Source organism: Tursiops truncatus, chromosome 5, assembly GCF_011762595.2.
Source record: "Tursiops truncatus isolate mTurTru1 chromosome 5, mTurTru1.mat.Y, whole genome shotgun sequence".
In the NCBI taxonomy this organism is placed as follows: domain Eukaryota; kingdom Metazoa; phylum Chordata; class Mammalia; order Artiodactyla; family Delphinidae; genus Tursiops; species Tursiops truncatus.
In genome coordinates this window covers 63,057,963-63,080,985 of record NC_047038.1, presented here as the reverse complement: position 1 = coordinate 63,080,985, position 23,023 = coordinate 63,057,963, and the positions used below count along the sequence as shown (strand labels likewise).

The 23,023-nt window shown below is 41.0% G+C and overlaps 1 protein-coding gene across 3 annotated transcripts in view; it reads right to left on the bottom strand.

Moving 5' to 3' along the window:
• Positions 1-376: 376 nt before the first annotated feature.
• Positions 377-23,023, bottom strand: part of KLF3 (KLF transcription factor 3) — a 36,548-nt gene continuing 13,901 nt past the window's right edge. For 2 of the 3 annotated variants that reach the window (XM_019928352.3, XM_019928351.3), the window contains 5 exons: positions 21,092-21,187; positions 12,433-12,922; positions 11,594-11,744; positions 6,517-6,677; positions 377-4,366 (listed from right to left, as the gene is read on the bottom strand). In XM_019928352.3, coding sequence (XP_019783911.1) covers positions 4,185-4,366; positions 6,517-6,677; positions 11,594-11,744; positions 12,433-12,922; positions 21,092-21,148 — 1,041 coding nt within the window. In that variant the 5' untranslated portion in view covers positions 21,149-21,187 and the 3' untranslated portion in view covers positions 377-4,184. The remainder of the gene's footprint in view (positions 4,367-6,516; positions 6,678-11,593; positions 11,745-12,432; positions 12,923-21,091; positions 21,188-23,023) is intronic. The other variant, XM_033856922.2, reaches the window with a different exon arrangement.

Below are 23,023 nucleotides of genomic sequence, written 5' to 3'. Positions count from 1 at the left end.
TCCTGATCTTTATTTAAAAACTTAAAGTACTACACATAAGAAACTGAAAATTGTTTTTGGAAGCAGATAGGGTCATAAACAATAAAATATTGCAAGAATGCACTAGGTGAATTTGTAGGTTTATGCTGGGTTGTCTACAAGTTTATGGTTTGTACTTAGAAAACTTCTTATCAGAAAACCAGGGACATAGCTTTAGGGCTGAGTTAACTCATATAGTGCATTTTCCAGTTAGATCTGTTTTTCTTTCCTTCCATTAATGATTGCCTATCAAAGGGTGATTTACTTTGCAATTTCTAAGTAAGGGCCTCTTACATGTTACTTTGCTAAGGTTTGTTCCTAGTGATCACTGCATACATAGTAATCACATGAGCGCATGTAATATTCTGATGGTTTTATTAACAAGTATATAATACATATATTGCATACTGTATATAGTATATGAGGACTGTACAGTACAAATTTATGTTCACAGTTTGACATGACAAAATGTCATTACTGAATTCCCATTGGACTACTGAGTAGAAACAGAGAAAGAACATTAAACATTCACATCTTTAGTAAGAAAGATTACCAAAATGTTTCAGTATTTGCAAGTATACTAATGCATGCTAAAAACCTTTACCCATTCAGTCTTATTAGCTTATAAAATATATTACACTTTATTAAAAATTTCTGCATAGTTTATACAAGTATTAAAGTACTGTAAATGTAATAATCCTGCTATACTTGCAGGTATGGTTTAAGAGATGCTAAGCAGAAAGATTATTTTGACCCTCTAACACTAAGTACATAACAGCAAAAAAAAAAAAAAAAGTGCTAGTATTTGTAAAACATAATATTGTTGTAGCCCTCGTTTAATTCATGTAAAATGGCTTTGTAAATGTATTATTTAAGTGAATTTGCAATCATTTAGAACTTGTTAACCTTGACCAACAAGAGAATAAAGGCCACTCTGAGCAACTTCATGTATGACAGCAATTCCTTCAAGATGACTGTATATTTTCAAACCAATCAAATTATTTTAAAACCTTAGACCTTTGAGATTGTCTTTAAAACAATCTAATCAGGAATGATGTGTAGACATACAGTATCAGCAATATAGTTTTTCAAATTCCACATTAGTGCAACACTGATAGTGCAGATGGGTGTTTAATAAAATATACACATTCATATATAGTTCCCCTGTAAATCTGTTCTAAGGCTCTTGAAACTTCTGATATTTAGCATTTCCTTAGTTGAACATAGCTATGCTAACACATTCTCAAAACCAGGCGATTTAGAATGTTAATGCCCATTTGCGATGTAGATTCACTTTAGAACTCTAAAATATGATGGTTACAGATTTAATTTTTCTGACTTCTCCCCCAAGATGACACTTGGATAATAATCAAAGAAATTCTATAATAAACAGAATTTACACAACACTAACTTCATGTTTACAAATCATTCTCATCAATTTAAAATATTGCAATTAAAATCACCATTGATAGTAACATGGCATATCATTAAAACCACACGTTCAAGGGTACCTTATCTTGTATTGGAGGTCTTCCACAATAACAGCTAAAAATTACTAAGAGACTAAATTTCTCAACTATCATAGTAAAATACAAATATATATAAAAAAGGAAAATTTGGTTAAGAGCCAATCGGTAACTAAAGTATATAGACCAGCATGGGAACAGAGACTGGCTTCCTGGGTTGCTTTTCTTTGAGTTGAAATGTATCTTTGTTAGTGAACTGTTAGTATAATCTAAGCAAGCCGAAGAGTAATGTACGTCTTCGCAGGGTATTGCTTGCTTTTCTGAAAAAAAAAATGTCAATATGCCATAGCGCACACATCAAATTTCATGAGAACCCACGAAGCTTTCTATCAGCTGGACTTAGACTCACAGCTAATTATTCCAAGATCAATCCTATCCTTTCTTGCCCCTTTTCCCACCTTCAAGATGGGTTAGAACACACACAAACTGGTTATCTCCATTAAAACAAAAATGTTCTTTGCACTCCAACTTAATTCTTCAGTGCGTTGTGGAAGAACCATTTCAAGCAATAAACATTTTGGCATGAATGGGACTAAGCATCTACAATACAGACAATACCTACTTTTCCAAGAGCCATTCTTTTTTTATCCCTCAATTCATGTCATAGTTGCAAAAAAAAAAAAAAAAAAGCCTCATAAGGATGTTTTAATAGTCTAAACAAATTTTGCAGTGCTTAAAAAAAAAAAAGGAAAACCAAGTGCCCCCGTGACAAATTACTTTGCATTTCTCAACTACATCTCCTTTCAGTTGGATCCGAGGGCTTACGAGCGGGATCTCTTAGGTGTGCAGTCCCTACAACTAACTTTTATTAACACGGCGCCGTCAAAGTACGCTCCCCACACGATTCGCAGGCCTCCAGAATCACTCACGCACTGTCTTAAAAAAAAAACAACTGAACAGTGTATTCCTCCCAGTTAAGGTCGTGTTGGATCCTGAGTCGTGGCTGGGATGAATCTTCAGGATTCCATTCTTCTCTCTGCTCCTCCATCCTTTATCGAGGGATGAAGGTGCATTTGCTTAAATGCACCCACACTACACCACCGTCGCCCACTTTCTTCAAATTTAGGACCAATGGCATTTCCACGCACAAATTATTTTTATTGGCATTTACACTATGGTGCTCAAAAGCCTGCTTTTGCAAAACTTCCCCTAAATGATGGTGCTATTAATCTTCAACATAAACACGAGTCATTTTCAGTTTGTTCTTCTGACAGGATACTTGATAGTGATAGGAGATTGCCGGCTCCAACAGTAAACATCTGGGAATTTGAGCTACATTTATGAATCCCTGAACTGTGGTTTTCTAGATTTTTCAGAAATCTGTCCCCCAGGAAAGGTATGTGTGCTTCACAACTATTTATATTTACAAATAGTGTCTCTCAGGTCTTAAACTGAAGGAATCTACTAAAGCGTTAGCAGATGCTTATTTACGGTGTGTGTCATGTACACAGATGACAGCCAATTTTGCACCTTACAGCTCACAGAGAAATGTCTCCATATGCAGCCTCCATGATTAGTTTGATAGGGGAATACAATTACCACTCAACGTTTCCCTGTTTGCAAAAAAAAGCTGTTAAGTAGGTGGGGTAAAAGAAGGCCATTAAAGAAAACCATTCATACCCTTATCCAAAAGATTTTTTCCCATTACTGAGCAAATAGTTTTGTGGCATCCCTATCAATGCTTGGTAATCGACATTAAGGACATTGTAGAAACAGAGACAGGTGCATGGAGAACCCCATCAGTATCTGGCTTTGCAGTAGGGTTCCGCACAGCTGAATGTGCATAGAGACTGAAGCTCTGGGAATGTACTGCCCAGCGAACCAAATAATGAATTGTCTCCAAAAAGCCCTAGGCGAGCAGGAATGGCTGGCTTCCTCCTTTGCCCGCCTTGCTCTGCCCCTGCTGCATGCCCCTTTGCTCCGACTCCACGCTAGCAAGTACAGTATCCACCCCCTCAATGGACAGACATCATCCACCTAAATCAGCAGCTCTGGCTCACCTCCCTGGTGGCAAAGACCTCCTTAGTAGCTGCAGGCACAAAGGAGGGTAACGGACATACATTTAGATGAAGTGCTAAATCCAAATTGACCAGCCAGATCTGTGAAGGACAATGGAAGAGTTGACTGTACTAGTCTGAAAGCCTGTTGCATGTCTAGCTAATCTGTGAAAGGTTCCACCCTTCTTTTTGCTGTGGAGCACCAAACTCGATCACAGAGCACAGAGGTCTGGATGCCTCTGGCAAGGACTAGCAGGCTGGATACTGTATTTCTAATACATTTACTTTGACATTCTTTTGAGGATTACATGGAGAAGCAATTGGTTATGTTAGTTTACATGTTCCCTTGCTTTCATTACATTAAACGTATCTCTAAGAAGGGTTTGCTTAGCATCCCCGGAAAAAAAAAAAAGAAAAAAAAAATTGTTCACATTCTTTAGGTCTGACCCGTGGCGAGGAGAGGGAAGATTAGAGAATATTTACTACTGACCATATGGAAGTTTGAATGATATAAATTCAGAGATTCAGACCAGCTGAATCAAAATTAAAATGTACATGTAAAAAGATGAGTTAGATAATGGGAGGGAGGACAGAGAGAGAGCTGGGAGAGTGGGAGCCACGCTGAGGCGGGAGATAGAGGCATTCAAACGAGCATGTGGCGTTTCCTATGGAGGGCAAGGTGGTCGGAGCGGGAGAAGCTGCGGTCACAGTCTGGACACTGGAAGGGTTTGATTCCAGTATGTTTTCGGAAATGTCTCGTGAGTTCATCAGACCGAGCGAATTTCCATGTGCATCCTTCCCATGTACATTTGTAGGGTTTTTCTCCTGCAGAAAGGTGGGGAAAAAAGAGCTGATTTTTTCTAAGAGCAAAATGATATTAATCATTAAAGACAGTAAATATTTCTGAGCTACAGCTCTTGACAAACATTATTTCCAAGATAGGATCATACATTTGTCCCTTGAACCACTAGGTGACAAATGAGAAACACAGATTAATTGTCTTAATATGAAACTGGCTTTCTGCCCAAAAAAGGGGGGGAGGGGGATTTTAAGAGTTCCTACAGCATATTTATGGCACTGAAATCCACTCTTAGGGGCTATCAAAGAATTTTGGTTTTGCCCTCAAAGGAGGCAATGAGCAAGTTTTTAATACCCGGTGATCCGTATTTGTTGACCTCCAAGGCGTAAACTTACTTAGGAGCTTAGCTACATGCAGCGCTATCCATTCAAAGAGAAGTCCAAACTGCAAGTTATGGGATTTGCTTATTCTTCTCAATAGTTTTCTAAAAATGTGAAGTCCCTAAGTCCCTAGCAACAAATATTCATCAGGGATTTCAACATTTTATTTTTTGTTTAGTCAAGAACAACAACGCCTAAGTATAATGCTTTAATTCAGACGTACGGAAAATATAGTAAACTCCTCCCCACTCTGTCAGAAGTCAGGTCTCTACAACTCTCTCCTGTGAGACGATAACTTACAAGTGAGAAAAAGAAGACCTTTGTGGGAAAGTCACGAGGACAGCAGTATGAAGGCCTTTACAAATAAAAAGGCAGTTCACGGTAATTTTACATGTTTAAATCAGTAATATTGGGTAATGGGCATGACAGATTCATTCCCATTTACTATCCCTTGTTTTCTAGAAACCTTAAAGGATTGTAATTCCTTGGCATTTCAATGACATATTCAGAATTTATACTCTCTGCTTTGTTGCACAGAATATACATGCTAAGAGTTCTTTTTCTTACATCTGAATCGTTACCCAAATATCCAATGTCTTTTTACTCTTAGGCTGGCCTTTGGTAACATCCACCTCTCAGGTCCCGTTCGTGCCCTGAGGAGGCTTTCATGAGTCTATCTGGCACTGCCCATTGGGTGGTCCTCTAACTGCAAGGCTGTCACCCTCAGCTCTCTCCGTGGCAACACTGTGAGGAGGCCAAGGAACACTGTATGCGGCTGGACCCCCTCGGCTTCCTTTGCCTCCTTCCCAGGATGCACGGCAAACCTTCACTTCCATTCTGCCAGACACTTTACTTCCTCTCCTCTTCCAAACCCCGGATTCTTCTCTTTGTAAATGTTCCTAACAAGAATGACTCACAAACCTCCAAATATTCTACATTCTGAGGTTAAGGAAATGTACAGAGAGGGAAATTGCTGTTACACTAGAATTTCACATCCAAGAGTATGAGGTCAGCTCAGATGAGGCTTTCCATAAACATTCATCACCAATACCAACTGCAATTCATCAGGTTTGTTTAAAACATTTTTGTACGAATTCCTTAAGATGTGTTGCTACAAAATGTTCTTGAGCACAGGGGACAATTTTATGTTTTCCTCACCTATTTAACAATTTTTATAAGACCTGTCTGTACGCTCTATATGCAATGCCTGGCAAACTGGAAATATCCTACAACAAATATGGCAGGCAATCGCCTACAAGTTCCCTCAGTTTTAGAAGACGATAATTACCCAAATATCTTCACTTTTCTTTCCTTCGATGACTGTCTTCCGTTTGAATTCCATTTCTAGAAACTGCTGCATTTACTTGTTCTGTATAAAGAACTTTTTTCTTCTTTTTTTGCCATCGTGAATTTGATAACGTACATTTACTAAGTGACAGCCTATATGAAGGCCACATCTTTGATGAAACAGGCCCATGGTTAAGGACAATTTCCCCCTCTGTTCTCAGTGGAGGTTTCATGCCCTTCTCTCTCTCTTACTACAGAGACCACAGAACTGCAAGTGGTTGCAAGGGGCCTTGAACAGATAACCCTGAATCTATTCTATTATAAAAACCAATCATTATCGAAAACTTCATTTTTCACAACTGACAAGCGACATCTGTAGCTATGGTAACTTTCAAGATGCCTGAAAAAATTTCATTACAATAATCTCTGAAAGCTAGAACGTTTGTCTTAACATTCCATGCTAGTACTTCTTAAGAAGAAAGATGAAGCGAGTCTTGTATTTCTAATACCTGTATGTGTTCTTCTGTGTGCTTTCAAGTGAGAGCTTTTAGTGTATACTTTGTTGCATCCATCATAATCACATCTGTGTATCCGCCGCTTCCTCTGGGTGTCTGGAGATTCCACAGGTAAAGGTCTCTTCCCGGGCTGCACGATGACTGAAGGGTGATTCCTAGGAAAGCCGATGCCAAATGCAAAATGGTGAGTGAAAGGCTCTTCCTTTCCCTCAGGGTACCAAAAGCATTAACAACACTGGGCAAAAACAAACAAACAAAAAACCCAACAAAATAAACAAAAAGAAATTAGCGGATCAACCCAAGAAGCACTGCTATATTCATTCAACAAACATGGAGTGAGCACCTACCATGAGCCAGGCACTGTGCTTGGCACCGGGACACAAAGATGAATAAAAACAGGGTTCCTGCCCTGGAGGAGCTCACACTCTAGGGGGAGACAGACATGTAGATAAGTAATGACAGTAAGAAGGGTTAGGGGCTACACTAGAGGGAGGTGCAAAGTGCTAGGAGAGTCTCTTTCCCTTAATAGAAATTTGCTTTCTTGTAGAATTCTGTGGTACTAGGCTGAACGCTATACTATGTTTTCTCACATTTATTATTCTTTAGGGGAAAATGTAAGAGGTCAAACTCCTAAGTCTCAGGCAACCACGCTGTCGGATGCATCTACACTTTATCCTTTACATAATTGGCATTTAGTTTGAGTCTCTTAAAGAGGCTCAACTTACATTTGATTTTTATCTACCCCCCCCCCCCCCGCCAAAAAAAAAGTTGGCACTACTGTCTTCACAAACTCAAACCTTTCCTGTCACTATTATTCCTCCTTGAGAGAGAACTTCAGGCCGTGCTAGTGGTCAGGCGAGGAAGCCCCTCACTCAGGACTCAAGACCCAGGCTCCAGGTGCAGCCCCGGCTCCCTCACTGGCTGCCCGCCATCCTCCCTACCTTCCTGGCTCCTCACCCAGACTCCCCTTCCTGCACCTGCACACCTTTCCAGGGGGGAGGGGGGTTGAAATCAAATCAGGTTACACACCATTACTATGAACTTTCTCTTTTTCAGAAAGGAAGTTGGTGGAGAGAAATGGCAGGTGGGAAGAGCTAGGAAAAATCTGTAGTTTTTTCAGGCTTCCCCCGCTGATTGATGTAATTAACAAGTTCTAATCCATCCATTTGCTCTCCTAATAACTAATTACTTGATACATTACAAGCTTATGTATCGACGGTTGGCCTCTAACTGCAATGAAAGACTTCTTTGTCTTTTAAATTTGAATCTAAAGTTCTTAAAATATTCCAAATAACATGTGAATGTTTTATACAAGAGTGTATGGGGGAAAAAAGATTGGTGAAAAGAATTGGATGAGGGTAAACAGTCTTGTGAGATAAAGAATAATAAAATTTAGACATAAAAATCAAGAGAGTCACTGAATGAAGCTTGTTTTTTATCTTGGTAAAAATGTAAATACATGTCCCTTATCAACAACTTTTTCAAGCACCCAAAGAAGTGACTAGGAAGAGAATAAAAAGGTGCATTTTATCTTGAGTGACTTCACTAATTTCTCACTTATGATTAGCAAAGAAAACTGTCAGTTTTGAGTATCACTTTACCTTCCTACCCTGATGCTTAGAGGGATGATATGAAAGAATAAAGTTTAGATACATGGAAAAGGGAACATGAACTAGTGGGGGGGGGGGGAGAACAAGAACTTCAATTATATAAATGTACAAACAAATAGCAGAGAAAATGGAGAAGTGGGAGAGTTTTTATAAAGCTCGATTATTAAGACCTTTAATAAAAAGAAAACAGTTTATCAGTTTATTTTAAACTTTCAACTTTCATGCCATTGACTGAAAATTTTCATCTTCATTAAGGGAACTTCAGGAAGTAAAATGTTGAGGGGAAAAAAAAATGAACAGTTAAATCTATCTCATGTGCCTCTGGGACCCTGGGAGAGAATCCCAGATAACTTTAGAAGTCTCTCCCAGTTATTCGATTTTATGAGTTGGGATTCTAATGGTTTCTGTGTAGTAGTTATGACTGCTGTTCCAGCTGCTCATTTTGTGAAAATGTTACCCTAAAAAGAGGTACCCTAAAAGGCTGTGCGCTCCAGCTCCATCCCGATAGTCCCTATAACCCTCGGCAAGGTATTCGTGCTCTCCGTGCCTCAGTTTCTTCTCTGTAAAAGGGGACGATAATCATGCGATCTCAGAAAGCTGTTGTGAGTTATGCACACAAAACGCTTAAGAACAACACCTGTTCCAGATGCAAATCTGCTAAACAGTAGCTGTTACTATTTCAAGGTGCAGAAACCCATGAGCAAACTTTGCCCCTACAGTGGTTGAATTTCATGAGGAGTTTTTTTGGGATGTCCTAACACCAGATCAGGAAATCTCTACTCTAGCCAACATCTCCCTTGGAAGGCAGCATCACTCTGAGAGGGGTCAGCAGTCTCTCTCTAAAGAGCCGGATATTGGTACAGGCTGAGGTTCAGGATCTTGGGATCTCACTCACTCTTCTTGGTCTCCTCACTGCTCATTTTTTAGGAGGTTGTTTGGGATCATTATAACCAAGAAGTTAGAATGCCTAGTAAATATGAGAGACCTGGTCATTGTTTTGAGTTAAGCTGATCCCTCTTATGTTTGCTACAGTTTCCTGTTCACAACTCAATGGGGGAAATCTGATCCTCAAACTTTTTGTTCTAAATAAATTTTCACACATGTAAATAACAAAAGAAATCTGATATACTTTTGAGTGCCTTTAAAAATAATCCTAAAGCTATAACTTTATGATCCAACAAATGGATTTCAAAGCTGTATTTTAAAGTCCGCCCCTGTAAAGGAAGGGTTTCCTAAGGCAAATATTATTGGGGCTGCCTCATGGACATGGTACCAGGTGCTTGGTATTCCAGTGATTCTTTCCTGGCTAGCTGGTTTCCTATGTGGGCTGCTACTGGGCACACTCCAAGACATTACTTAATCACATCTGTGAGAGAATTACTTGAAGGGTACATGTCCCAGTTGTGGCTAATCGGTTCAATTTTCTGAGAGGCAAATGCATTCTTAGGTCAGCATTAGAATAAGCACATTACTCATTAATCATTAAAAGCCACTGAGCTTGAGATCATCAAAAGAACGTTACTTAAAATAAGCAAGAAAAGAGAAAAGCTGTTTTCTTTCCAGCAGCATTCAGAGCACAGAATATTGCTTTCAATTATTCTTCCGTACTGTGTTACACTGTAACTTATAATAACCTAGACTTTGGAATAACCCCCTTTTCAGTCAATGGATCCCTTACTATGTGGGCAGTTGGCCTTATAGCATCTTTTTCATCACCTGTGCAGGTACAAGCTATGTTGCCAGTTACCTCACCAAAGACATCTGACATCCTAAAAAAAAGGTAATTCAGCCTACAAGATGTGTCCATTTTGGTTAGTCTATTTTTCCTTTCCCTTAGTGCAGCAGCAGATGCAATCAGCTAGATAGGGCCTAAAAATAGCAGGAAGACCACTCGTCTGGAAGCAGGGGATCAGCCCAGGCCCCCTCTGCTGTTAATGGTGTGATTACAGGCAAGTTATTTATGTCTTGGCTCATCAGTTGTTTGCTCTGACTCCCACCTGCTTGTTTTGGGAGAATGAAATAACTCCTTTGAAAACACTTGGAAAAGTTCCTTTCTGGGGGTAAGGAGGCACTATGCAATTGTGAAGGGCAATAATGTACAAGACCATCAGGCAGTCTGCCTACTGATGGGGCTGTGGAAGATTCATTCTCTTCTTCATCTATCAAGGAGTAGATGACGACCCCCCGCCGCCCCACCCCCCGCAAAAAAAGCGGACGGATTTGATGCAAATGGCAATTGATATATGAGCTATTATGAAGGCACCTCCTTGGGTTGAATGTGGATACAACCAGAATACGTGTTAAGTTCCAGAAAATAGCTGTTCTAAAACCAGAGGATTCATATTCTGTTACAGAGTTCATTACGTAAGGGAGAAGAGTGCAGTAGATAAAGCAGAAAGGTGGGCAGAAATGCTGGAGAAAAGGGTATGTGGGGAGGAAGGTGATAGAAGGGACCCTGAGGAGACAGTAATTGTTGAACTTCCTTTGTACTAGGAAGCTGGCCATTAAATCCAATGTTGTAAAGACCATAACACAAGAAAAATAATTACAACCAATAATGAAAATAAAGAGGAAGCAGGGGCAACGAGATTAAGTGACTAGGCCAAGGTCATACACATGGTGGAGAGCAGAGCTGGGATCCAAGATGTTGGATCCGAAGGCCACGTTTGTACCTACTGCAGACACAGCCTCCAGTGTAATCACTGGTAGAAGTCAAGGGCATCTCTAGTGGCAAATCTCAGTAATGATGTTATTTAGACTGTGTGTGACACCGTCACACACAGCAAGTTAAACCACCGTTCAGGTGTCTGGATGTCGACCAGTAGTGTAAACTTCCTACTGGATGGCGGTTCTAAAGCAGACCGAACATTCTAGGGCAGTCACAATTAGAAAGACAGGAGGCTAAACAGTTCTTTCAACGCCGAGCTTCTCTGAGCATCATGGTCGCTTTCTGTTGCCATGGGACTGGTTTTGGAGTATCTTTCTTGGATTTGTGGTTGGCCCGGAAAATTCTGACTAAAAGCCATTCCCCACCACAGAAACACTATACTTTATGAGAACTGACAATGGGAAGGACGATATGTGATCCCATGAAGCATTTCCAGGATCCAACCTTAAGTAGAATATCTAGAACACCAAATTCAATCTATGTTGGGCTAAAGATGATGGGAGAACTATATACACATAGTCTGGAAGGATGGAAAAAAACAAGATAAAAATGATTTCTGGGGTAAAGTGGCAAAATCATGTGTGACCAAATCATTGAGAACGTGACATAACGTGTTTAACAGAGCACATAGTTTTTGGAGAGATTCTCCCATCTGGCCCAGGGGCTGCCCCGAACGACAAGGCAGTCCCGGCTGGCAATCCACACCACATCCTGAGCGGGAAGCTCCAGCTTCCATTCCAGTTCCGAGATGCACGCCGCTACGTAAATGCCAGGCAGACCTCAATATACTTACTCTTGTAACAGTGCTTGCGGGGGGGACACTGAGTTCATTAAAGGGGGTGACATTTCTTCAGGATAATAATCTGTCCTCTGTGGTTCGATCCCAGGTTCTATTTTAATTTTTTTCTGTAATAGAGGCTTCTCATATGATTCAATTACAGGGACTACAAAATAAAAATAGAAAAGTTACTCTATGTACCATTTACCGATTTCAGCCTTTAAAAGCTTATTGCACGGCTTCTAGCTACCACACTGATGTGTATCTATTTGCCTTTGGCAAAATGACAGCAGTAATGAATCGGTGGGCGCTTCTTGTTCCTCCTAACAATTACTTTGTCAGCAAGCACCATATGGAGGAAGCTGGACTTTTAAGACATCAGCCCCCAAAGGATTTCTTCCTTATGACGTTTGGTTATCTCCTTGTTACCCCAGCCTTCTGCCTCTGACCAGTCAGTAAACAAGGTGGCTTTTAATAGCCATTAGTTATCACATGGTCTAAAGGTATTTCTTAAATGCCTTTTTGCACCTAAAACCATGTTGGTATTCAATAAAGCAAAATATAAAGTCAAGATTCTTATTATCCCCAAGTTGACAAGTATATAGTGAAACTAATCATTTCATGGCATTTAACAGACAGCCTGATTCTTGGGAGATCTTCCAGTGTCAACACTTAAAAAAAAAAAAAAAAAAGCAAATGCCTTAGGCAGACTCTAACTCGAATATTTCCTTTTCAGAGTGCAACAGCTCTTGGCCCCTTGCCTCCTTTGCTCCCTCACCCAGACTATCTGGTGAAGACCCGGTAAGTCCGGACTAAGCAGGGGGGCGGCAGTGTGGGCGAGTGGCAGAATTTACCTTGCATGCTACTACTGGAATTTTCCATCTCGTCCGACAGGGAGACCATGAGCGGCTGCTGGAGGTGGCTGGTGTACATGAAGGGGACGGGCTGCACGACAACAGGCTGGATGACGGGCAGGATGCCGGGGCTCCGGATGCCGTGGCGGGAGAGGGCCGCAGCCATCACAGGCGGCATGGACAGCGGCACGCTGAAGGGCTGCACGCCGGGCGGCGGCGGCGGCGAGTACTTCTTCCCCGGTGGGCTGGACGAGGGCAGGCTCAGCCCTGGCGAGGCTCTCCGGTGCAAGGACTGGAACTTCAGGGAGGAGGGGGAGTTTCCGGCAGAGGGCGGCGAGCTCCGCTTGTTCACGGTGAGGTCCACCGGCTCCATCTGCATCCCATGCGACAGGCCTTCTGGGGTCTGGAAGAACTTATCAGATAACGGTGTGGAGTAGATGACGCCATACTTGTTGGGCTTCATCGACTCCATGTAATTAGACGGGTATGACTATTGGAAAAGAAAGACAGAAACGTGTCAATAGCCAAGTAAGTGTGTTTGCTTGAAACACGAATTAAGATGAAAAAATACAACAAGCACCTTCAATCACATGGACTTTAATAAGTGGTTTGGGTTTAGATACATGCTTGACCCTAAAACAATGCTATGAGAGAAACCTGGTCTAATAAACGTAAGTACGAAAGTTAATGTGGTGGGCTTCCCTGGTGTCTCAGTGGTTGAGAGTCCGCCTGCCGATACAGGGGACACGGGTTCGTGCCCGGGTCCGGGAAGATCCCACATGCCGCGGAGCGGCTGCGCCCGTGAGCCATGGCCGCTGAGCCTGCGCGTCCGGAGCCTGTGCTCCGCAACGGGAGAGGGCACAACAGTGAGAGGCCCGTGTACCGCAAAAAAAAATAAAATAAAAAAAAAAAATAAAGTTAATGTGGTAACTGTGTCACACGAAAAATCTCAAATTTAATTCTACGATTATGGCCATGTCCAATGTTAAGGCAGAGGATGATACCTGGAAAAATTCTCAAATAGATTATGAAACAGAAGGCTTATGGGCCTTTATCGTTAGGAGTTGGCATTGAGGTTCACCAGGAATCAGCCAAGCCAGCTAACCTTGTTGATTTTCTGCTGGGGTTTCCTACTTGGCAGGAAATACTCTCCCTGCCTTTAGCTCAGCAGAAAGACACTGAACGTTTCTCATACGCTGTGTATACCAGGGACAAGCAGATCTGCATGGTAGGACCTTAGGATGGTCTTCAGCCACTGACACATCCATGCTACGAGTCCCGGCCTTAGCACTGAAAGTCCTACATCCCAGGAAATGCCTCAATCTCAGGCACACCAGGATGGCCAGTCACCCTACACACCTATACACGGTAGAAGGCCACCCACAGGAGGGTGATTACGTTCTTGGCTCCAACTTGTGCGATGGACTTATTCACAGTTTGAATGAAACTGTAGAAGATGACTTAATCTCCAAATTTGTGGATGACACAGAACTGTAAGAATGAGCTACTGTAACAGGACTCAAATAAAGACACGTGACGCTGGAAGGGACCTGCACATGAGCCGAGGTCCTGCCTTGTCTCCTTTCCACCTTGCTACCCCCCCTCATCAAAAGAGGCTGCAGGACAACCTAACAAGATACTGGAGGAGACACCAATGGTTTTCCTCCCATATCTAAGATCTGTTCCACAACTGACCTAATTTATCTTCAAGTTCATTTCTCTCTTATAATATCAAGGTAATCTAACTCATGTACCAGCTTTAAATATAAATCAATCATAATTGCACACTATGGGTTCTGTCCTTGGCCATGGAATTCACTAAAATTACTTCTGTACCTTAACTAAAATTAAAAAATAGAAAACTCTGTTGTAGAATGCTTTAAAAAAATTAAACTCAACATAAGTCATTTTCTTTACTTGTAGGCATTTTAGGGAAACTGAAATTTTTAGTGGTAACATGTCAAGTCTGCCTGCAGAACATTACTTGTATTTGAATGTTTTACAGTGAAAGTGAAAAGTAACATACCGTGCCTCTCTTCCAGCTCTAAAATCCGATGTGTTTGTGATTCTGAGGCAACACTAGCTCATGATGCAAGTGAGAAAACCCACCAGTGGGGCCTTATAATGAAACAGCTTAAATGCACTATTAATTTCTGAGCCTCCCCAGCCCCTCCAATGGCCACTAATTTGAGTTATAAATAACTGGGGAATAGCAGTGTTTTTGACTGGGATTGCCACTGAGATCACACCCCTTTCCTCTCTGGGCCTCACTGGGTAAATCTCCACCTGACTATGCATCAGAATCAGCTGTGCTGCTTTAAAATTCCAGATGCCCGATTCCTTCTCTGGGCCAACTGAGCATCAGAGTATTGGAAAGTAAGGGGACAGGCAAGTACTTATCTTAATCTGGTTTTGATGTCAGTTTCTCATCGTTAAGATGAACTTTGTTCTTTTGTCCTTTCTTTCTTTACCTGTATCCTCATTCGTAACCTACATAACCACATGGAACAGTGACTCCTGCAGTCTGGTGTACATCTCTCTGACAGACACAGAGCTTTAGAATAGTTATGTGTTTATTTAAGTGCATTAAGAAAAAACTATGTTTCTCAGTAGTAGTGACAAAAAGTTCCCTTTTAAAATAACTTTTACAGTAGTGATACAAAGTTCCCTCTTAAAATAACTTTATTATGTTAAAAAGCAATTCTATCTCTAGGGCAAGAAAAATTACTAAATAAATATTAGGAGTGCAGGAGCCATGAGGATATGGCAAAATCTGTCAAGGTGGTATTGGATACCCACCTTCCAGGAGGTTGTGAGGTTATGATTAAAACTGGACTCAATGAGATACCTATGTGATGAACTTTAACACACACCGTCGTCCTGGGAGTCCCTTGTCTTCCTTCCTTATACAAGAGGTGTGCGCTGCAATGGGCTTTGATGCTCCCTATCAGGGCTTCTCAAACTTTACTGAGCACACAGATTCACCTGGGAATCTTGTTAAAAGGCAGGTTCTGAATTACTGGGGAGTGTCCTAAGGTGCCACAGACCACCCTTGGAACAGCCTGGCTCTAAATGACAGAGATACAGAATAAAAATACTAATTTTTATTATTAAAATGGTATTCTGGTTAAATGCAATTTAAAGATGGGGGCGGGGAGAATTTTCACTAATAATACTGCTTAAAAACAAGGACATGAGGATATAAAATCAGGAAACATGAATATGTAAAAATATACAAATTGTTTTTTTAAAATAGCTTTGAATTACATATTAGGGATAAAATGAGGTAAAGACTGTTTCTACCTTTCTTTAGAACTAGACACACACCGGTGCAACACAAGGTGAGAGGCCCAAAATATGCAGTAATATTAATATGAAATGGATTTAAATTTAAATATTGAAATAGGCAAAAGAAAAAGAGGCACAAGGTTTGCTAACAAAACATTACAAACTTTGTACAATGAGGGTTTAAGGAAGTAATTAACTATAGGACGAAAAAAAGATTTCTCCTGGTTCTAAAGTTTAACCATCTTGATATAATTTTCTAAAGGGCAAAAGTTCTGGTATGAGAAACAAAAACTCCAGGAAATGGGAGGCAGTATTCATTGTTTCTACTCATGGAATTGTAGCTTCTCCCTTATTTTCAGCCCAAGTCTTCAAAGACATTCCTATGACCTAGATTTTAATGCCAACTTATTGGCAGCTACATAGGAAGCAAAATGAGGACATACTTTTATTGCTGTCATTGTTGGATTTTTCTATCTGTGGGGTGAGTTTAAGGAAAGCAGGAATTTAGAACCTGGGAGAGTTGCAAATTTAATAACAGTCTCAGGTTTCTCAAGCCATAAAGAAAGAAACATCCACACATAGAGCTAAGTTTTACAAACATTGTGCACAGTTCTGCAGAGAGCTTGCCCTCCCGTGAACGCCCCCTGCCAGCTATACTGGACATGTGGCATTTGTAAGACTCTAGGGCTAAAAGCAGGGGGACTGCTGGGACCTGGGCACATGACTGAGTACACTATTAACAACTTCCAGTCCGACTGCCTTGCCAAAGGGTGAAGAAATGTGGTTCTTCAAACTGTCTCACTAGCAAATTTCATAGCAATGTTTACCAGAACCTTCTATGAGACATGTTTATTTGGGTGGAGCATATAAGCCACTGCAATCAGCCTGCAACAGTCTGGTTCTCCACAGTGTAAGGACTGATACCGGGCTTGCTTAGGGTGTGTACCTTGGGTGGATACACCCTGGTAATAGTTGCTTCTTCTCTGTTCCAGACCATTCCTGTCTTCTAACAAAGCAATGCAGATAAGTGTGGCTGCACCAGTGAAATCCAAATCAGAGGCAAGTACTGATGAGGCAGAAAGAGGGCCTCCGGCCACTGCCAGGCATCCACTGGCTCGTATGCATACTGCTTACTCAAGGAGCCCTGTTCACGGGAACAGAGCAGCCTGCAGACAAGACTCACGCAGGGCTTCCCCACTCCTGACCCCCACTAGCGGCAGCAATGGGTTTACTTTTCCAGAAGATCTGCTGTTAAGAAAAGTTCTCTCCCTCTGTTGTAACACGCATTCAAGTGTTCACACCTCCGCGCTGTGGGTTATTTCTTTGCTGGCGGCTTCCTGTCACTGGATTGGGAGATGAGGGTCCAGCCCAGGTGCTCAAAGAACACCAGATGAACGGACGATGTGAATCAACAGGCTCTCCCTGCAAGGTTTTACTACTGACAAGGCTCAGGATAATACCAATTCTTTGATTCTCAAAAACATGATTTTTTTAAGTGTGGTGAGGAAGAAGGCACAGGGGTTGGATAATTTTCCAGTGCTATCACTTCATATGAAAGTGAGAATTAATAGTTTCTCATTTTATTGGAAATAGTTTTGGTGAGTTTTCCACTACAAGATGGTTTAAGTGGATGGAGTGACTCCATGAAACGTGGACGAGTCTCTGTTTCACTGTTCATTCATATGAAAACCACGTGCCCTCCGTTACAGGGCGATGGCAAGTCAAAGGAATCTTCATACCAAGGGTGGGCTTCCAAGTGCAGGAAGGCGTGGTGCATTTATAAACAAACTCGCTGGAAACAGCAAATGTCATGCCCCTCTACGCAAACAAAGGCAGAAAGCTCTCTTTCTACCAGGCTCAGAAAAGTCATGACAAGTTTCTGTCAGAACACAGCAGAGGGCCTACTGATTTCTAAGTACTTCTCAATCTTTAAGGAGTCCGTTAGATGATAATTTTCATTAAAGAAACAGAAAAAAATACACGTTCTTCAAAAGTAATCTTCCTGTAGGAAAAGAATACGAGGGAATACTTTTAAAAATTCTTTCTCACTTCCTGAATTAAGTTCTAATTTTCAAACTTCTTTGGCAGTATCGGTAAAAACAACTCCTTTATGGGCATATTTTATATACACCTGCCATTTCACATTTTACAAATTAAAAATCTCCAATTTCACAAATAAGAAAAAAAAAAATTGGAGGCTCAGGGAGCTGCTGATGATTTTGCCAGCATCGCACTGATATAAGTAACAGAGATCCACGGCACAGAGGCAGGTGTACTCTGCTCCCCATTCTTGCAAATCTTAACAGGACTGACAATCCAAAGTCTAATGTGCCTCAAGGCACAAGGTTTAGTGGGAAGTATGAAGGCTTATACTTCAGCAAGAGAAAAATGACATTTCCTCACTTTCTCTAAACTATAGCAAAATACCAAATAGGCAGATTGCTTCTGCTCTTCTCACTTTTTAAGAAAAAGGAGTGGGGGAGGGGAATAGGTCTCTGTAAAATATTTTTATTCATATGTGGAATTAAAACAGAAAGAATCTTACACATGTCTACGGCTTAATGTTTAGAACATTGACTTGAATAAACAAAGACCTCAACCTTCAGGTCAAAGGCAGAATTAAAAAGGAAAAAGGAAAAAAGGCACAATAAATCAGGTTTCATATACTCCACCTATGAAGGCAGGAAAGATAAAATATGAAGATTTAAGAGTGGAAACAAAAGCTTTTAATTTTGTCATGTAAAATAATCACAATGCCCTACTCCCCGTATGTTTTAGTTAACTGAGGTTTTGCTGAATTAAGAAAAAGAAACTTTATTATAAGGACTGAAACTACCTTTTGGTGAGACAATGTAATTAAATCCTATAAGCATCTGCAGAAGTTGAAAACTAGAGCATGAAGGAGAAAAAGACCATTAATTGCAAAAATACTTCTACATATTTTAACTCCATATATTAATATAAGTTCCAGCATTACAAGTATAACCGTTACTTCAAATTAATCTTATTTCCATTTTTTCGGCAAAGTGTATTTCCTTGCACTTAACTGTATTGTGCCAACTTCATTTTAGCTTTAAATTAGGCTCTTGTGACACATTCTCATGCTTGATTACAAAATGCATCACTGATGGTCCTGCATCATTTATCAAATTAATCATATTCTTCAGTACTAAAAACCTATTCACATTTCAAGGATATAATTAACGGGGAAATTTTATACCTTCATATTCCTTCAATATGATCATGCAGTAGTTGGGGGAAGGGGTTGATGACAAAACGAGTAACATTAGAAGTCAATTTAGTTTTTGATTAATATAATTCTTATTGCTCTGTTATTATCATATTCAGACATGCAGTTATCCAGTTATCATGCAGGAAGGTGAATGTTATTTCCTGACAACTTTTCACTGTACACAGTGGTAAACACTTCACTGGCACAGGAATCTCCATGGCAACTCAGTTCCAAGGGCCTCGGAGTGACCCCTGTGTCTTGTATAAACAGTTTTGGCAGGAACCTCCACAGCCAGTGCATAAGGATGATCTAATTTTTGCAAGCGTGTCATTACCAACCTTCAGATACACAACTCAGGCCAAGTTTTTCCCTTTGTGAGTATTTTCCAAGCCCATGGAAGAAAAGAGCAGGACAGAATTGGGAGCGTGGCCTTGTTATATTCACTGAACCAGATCTCCTCAAGTCTGAGCCACTCCCTGCTTTGCAGTCATGGACACCTTTCTGTCGTCACCCATGTCCCACCTCCATAGCACTGGTGTTGCACCTCTATAAACACCTGGACTAATTACTTGTTCCCTGGTGGCCGAGAAGCATGTAGAGGCGCCTGGCTCACAGGAGGGGCTAGCTTAGCACTAAGGTGTTGAAAAAAACAGTGAATGTAATTCCCTCCCAGTCACAGACTTTTCTGAGTGATACGAAATTCCATCATCAGGGTCAAGTTCATTCTTTCCCTAGCTTCTCCCCAGTCACAGCTCCATATGGCTGCTAGAAGTTTAAGCAAATCACTTTATTCTTAATATATTTTTACATGCAAAAGGACCAAGGAGTTCCCCCGTCCCCCAGTTTTCATCTTTTTAATCAGCTCCTTGAAGGACAGCCTAAACACTACATGAGATAAAATGGAGTACTTTTTTTTCTTCCAGTATTAAAAAAAATGACATTCACAAACATGTTTAAGAAACTCTTCTATATAGTCTGGGTGGTGATTTCAAGTGAAAAACACCTCTAAGTAAACGCTTCTTTTTTTTTAAACATCTTTATTGGAGTATAATTGCTTTGCAATGGTGTGTTAGTTGCTGCTGTATTAACAAAGGGAATCAGCTATACATATACATATATCCCCATATCCCCTCCCTCTTGCGTCTCCCTCCCACCCTCTCTCTCCCACACCTCTGGGTGGTCACAAAGCACCGAGCTGACCTCCCTGTGCTATGCGGCTGCTTCCCACTAGCTATCTATTTCACATTTGGTAGTGTATATATGTCCATGCCACTCTCACTTCATCCCAGCTTACCTTCCCCCTCCCCGTGTCCTCAAGTCCGTTCTCTACGTCTGTGTTTTTATTCCTGTCCTGCCCCTAGGTTCTTCAGAACCATTTTGTTTTTAAGATTCCATACATGTGTTAGCATACGGTGTTTGTTTTTCTCTTTCTGACTTACTTCACTCTGTATGACAGACTCTAGCTCCACCCACCTCACTACAAATAACTCAATTTCATTTCTTTTTATGGCTGAGTAATATTCCATTGTATCTATGTGCCACATCTTCTTTATCCATTCATCTGTCGATGGACACTTAGGTGGCTTCCATGTCCTGGCTATTGTAAACAGAGCTGCAATGAACATTGCGGTACAGGACTCCTTTTGAATTATGGGTAAACTCGTTCTTGATGCAGATTTCTTGTAGGTACATTTGGAAACTGCTTCCTAATCATGATAAACATTGCATACCAGTTTTTTTTTTAATATCCCTAAATACACGTTAATTTAAAAAAATTAATCTAGCCAAACTTATTTTTGCCAAAACCAATAATCCTGAGAACTCAAACTAAAAAACTGGTAACTGAGGGGGTTTTGTAAAACTACTTCTATTGTGAGCAGATGCTCCTGTGGCCCAAGTTCTGCGCTGATCACATGTTGGGGGCAGGTGGGGGTTTGGGGCACAGGGCTTAAGGAAACACGGATCCCAGCACAGTTGCTAGGAGGGTATTTACCTCACTTACTACCAGGGGCTTTCAGAAAAGTTTGCCTATCAAATGCCTGTCCAGTAACGAGTGGCTTTAAGGAATAACACAACACACAGTAGAGTTATTACCACTTGGAATAAGTAAGAAGAGGTGTTCGGTTTTGGAAAACTTACCACCGAGACAGGATCCATGGCCTCTTGCTTGACAGGGACTGGGTCAAACATGAGCATTCTTTTAATTATGCTTTCTAGGGTGCTCTGGTGTTTGGCCTAGAAAACAAAACAAAGTGTTTCTCTGAATCCCAAGGTTACTTTCAATATAAATCAGTAAAAAGAAAATATATATAATATTCCCCACCCTTCCCCCCTCTCTGCTCCTTCCCCTCCCCTGCCCCCGGAATGGCTGGAATTTGTTTCCCTTACCTATGAAAGATGCCATTTTATATAATTAAAACCAGACTCCATGGTCATAACCGGGTGAGAGCCAACGGGCATTTCTAACTCAAATACATAAACCCTGATGTTTCTGGAACAATAGGTACAGCCTCTTCTGAGCAGCCATGCTTGTTCAAGATTACTGTGCGGCTCACTAGAAGTTAACATTATATACGAATGTTAAACACCTTTCCTTTCCCCCTTTTGTTTGTTACAGAAAAATCAGAAAAAACCAAGGCAGGCAAAAAGACAACTTAGAACCAACCATCGTGAATATATTTGTCTTTATCCCTCCAAACTCTCTTTTAAAGTGGATTGTAATATGCATACTACCTAGTACCCGTAATTTCACTTAACAGTTTACTGGGAAAATGTTTCTTTTTCGGTAAGTGTGGTTCCATACCATCAAGTTCAGTGTGCCACTGTGTGAACCAATCAGATATTTGCGGCTTGCGGGATCTTAGTTCCCCGACCAGGGATGAAACCCAGGTCCCCGGTAGAGGAAGCACAGAGTCTTAACCACTGGACCGCCAGGGAAGTCCCCAATCAGGTTTTTAAAAATTCCTTTTATTGGGCACTTAAGTTGCTTCTACATTTTCACCATTACAGATAGCAATGAGCACTTTTATACTTACATCCTCCTGCACATCCTTAATTTTTAGGATAAATTTTATGAAGGGGAATTCTAGAGCGAGAAGCATGTACTTTTACCAAAGCATTTGCTGTATCATCCAGCAAAGATACTCTATAATATCCATCAGTAAAATAGAACCTGTTTCCCAAAATTCCTACCAGCAATGTGCATGATCATTTAAAAAAAATGAAAACTTTGCTAATTTGTTAATATCAAAATGACAAACGATTTTTATTCTCTATTGATTTAATTATTGAAGCTGAGTCTTTTTCATGTTTATTTACCATTTACATTTCTTCTTTTACAAGTTGATTTTTTTTTTTTTTGGGCGGCGCTGCACAGCACGCAGGATCTTAGTTCCCTGACCAGGGATCGAAGCAGTACCCCCTGCGGTGGAAGCGCAGAGTCCTAACCACGGGACCACCAGGGAATTCCCCACATTTCTTCTTTTGAGAAATGCCTATATTCAGGTCTTGAGTTCCCAGTCCCTGCTTATGGCTTTCTAAGTACTTTTTTTTTTTTTTTTTTTTTTTTGCGGTATGCGGGCCTCTCACTGCTGTGGCCTCTCCCGTTGCGGAGCACAGGCTCCGGATGCACAGGCTCAGCGGCCATGGCTCACGGGCCCAGCCGCTCCGCGGCATGTGGGATCTTCCCAGACCGGGGCACGAACCCATGTCTCCTGCATCGGCAGGCGGACTCTCAACCACTGCACCACCAGGGAAGCCCTCTAAGTACTTTTTTAATATGAAGACTATTACCTTGTATTTACTCTAATTTCTCCTCATAAGGAAATAAGCCAATCTTTAGCCTAATGTAAAGAAAATGTCCATCTTGATTCGCTGGATCTTTCTCTTCGCCTTTTGTGATGCTTGCGTTATCCCTTTCCTCCTGTGTTCTACACTGTCCACTTCTAGCACTAAAGTACATCAAATCAATCACTTCCTCACAAGACAAAATATTCAGTCTGCTGAACATTTAACTGCGTTTCATACGTTATAGAACCACCGCCCGCATACTACCCAGATCATCAACAACTT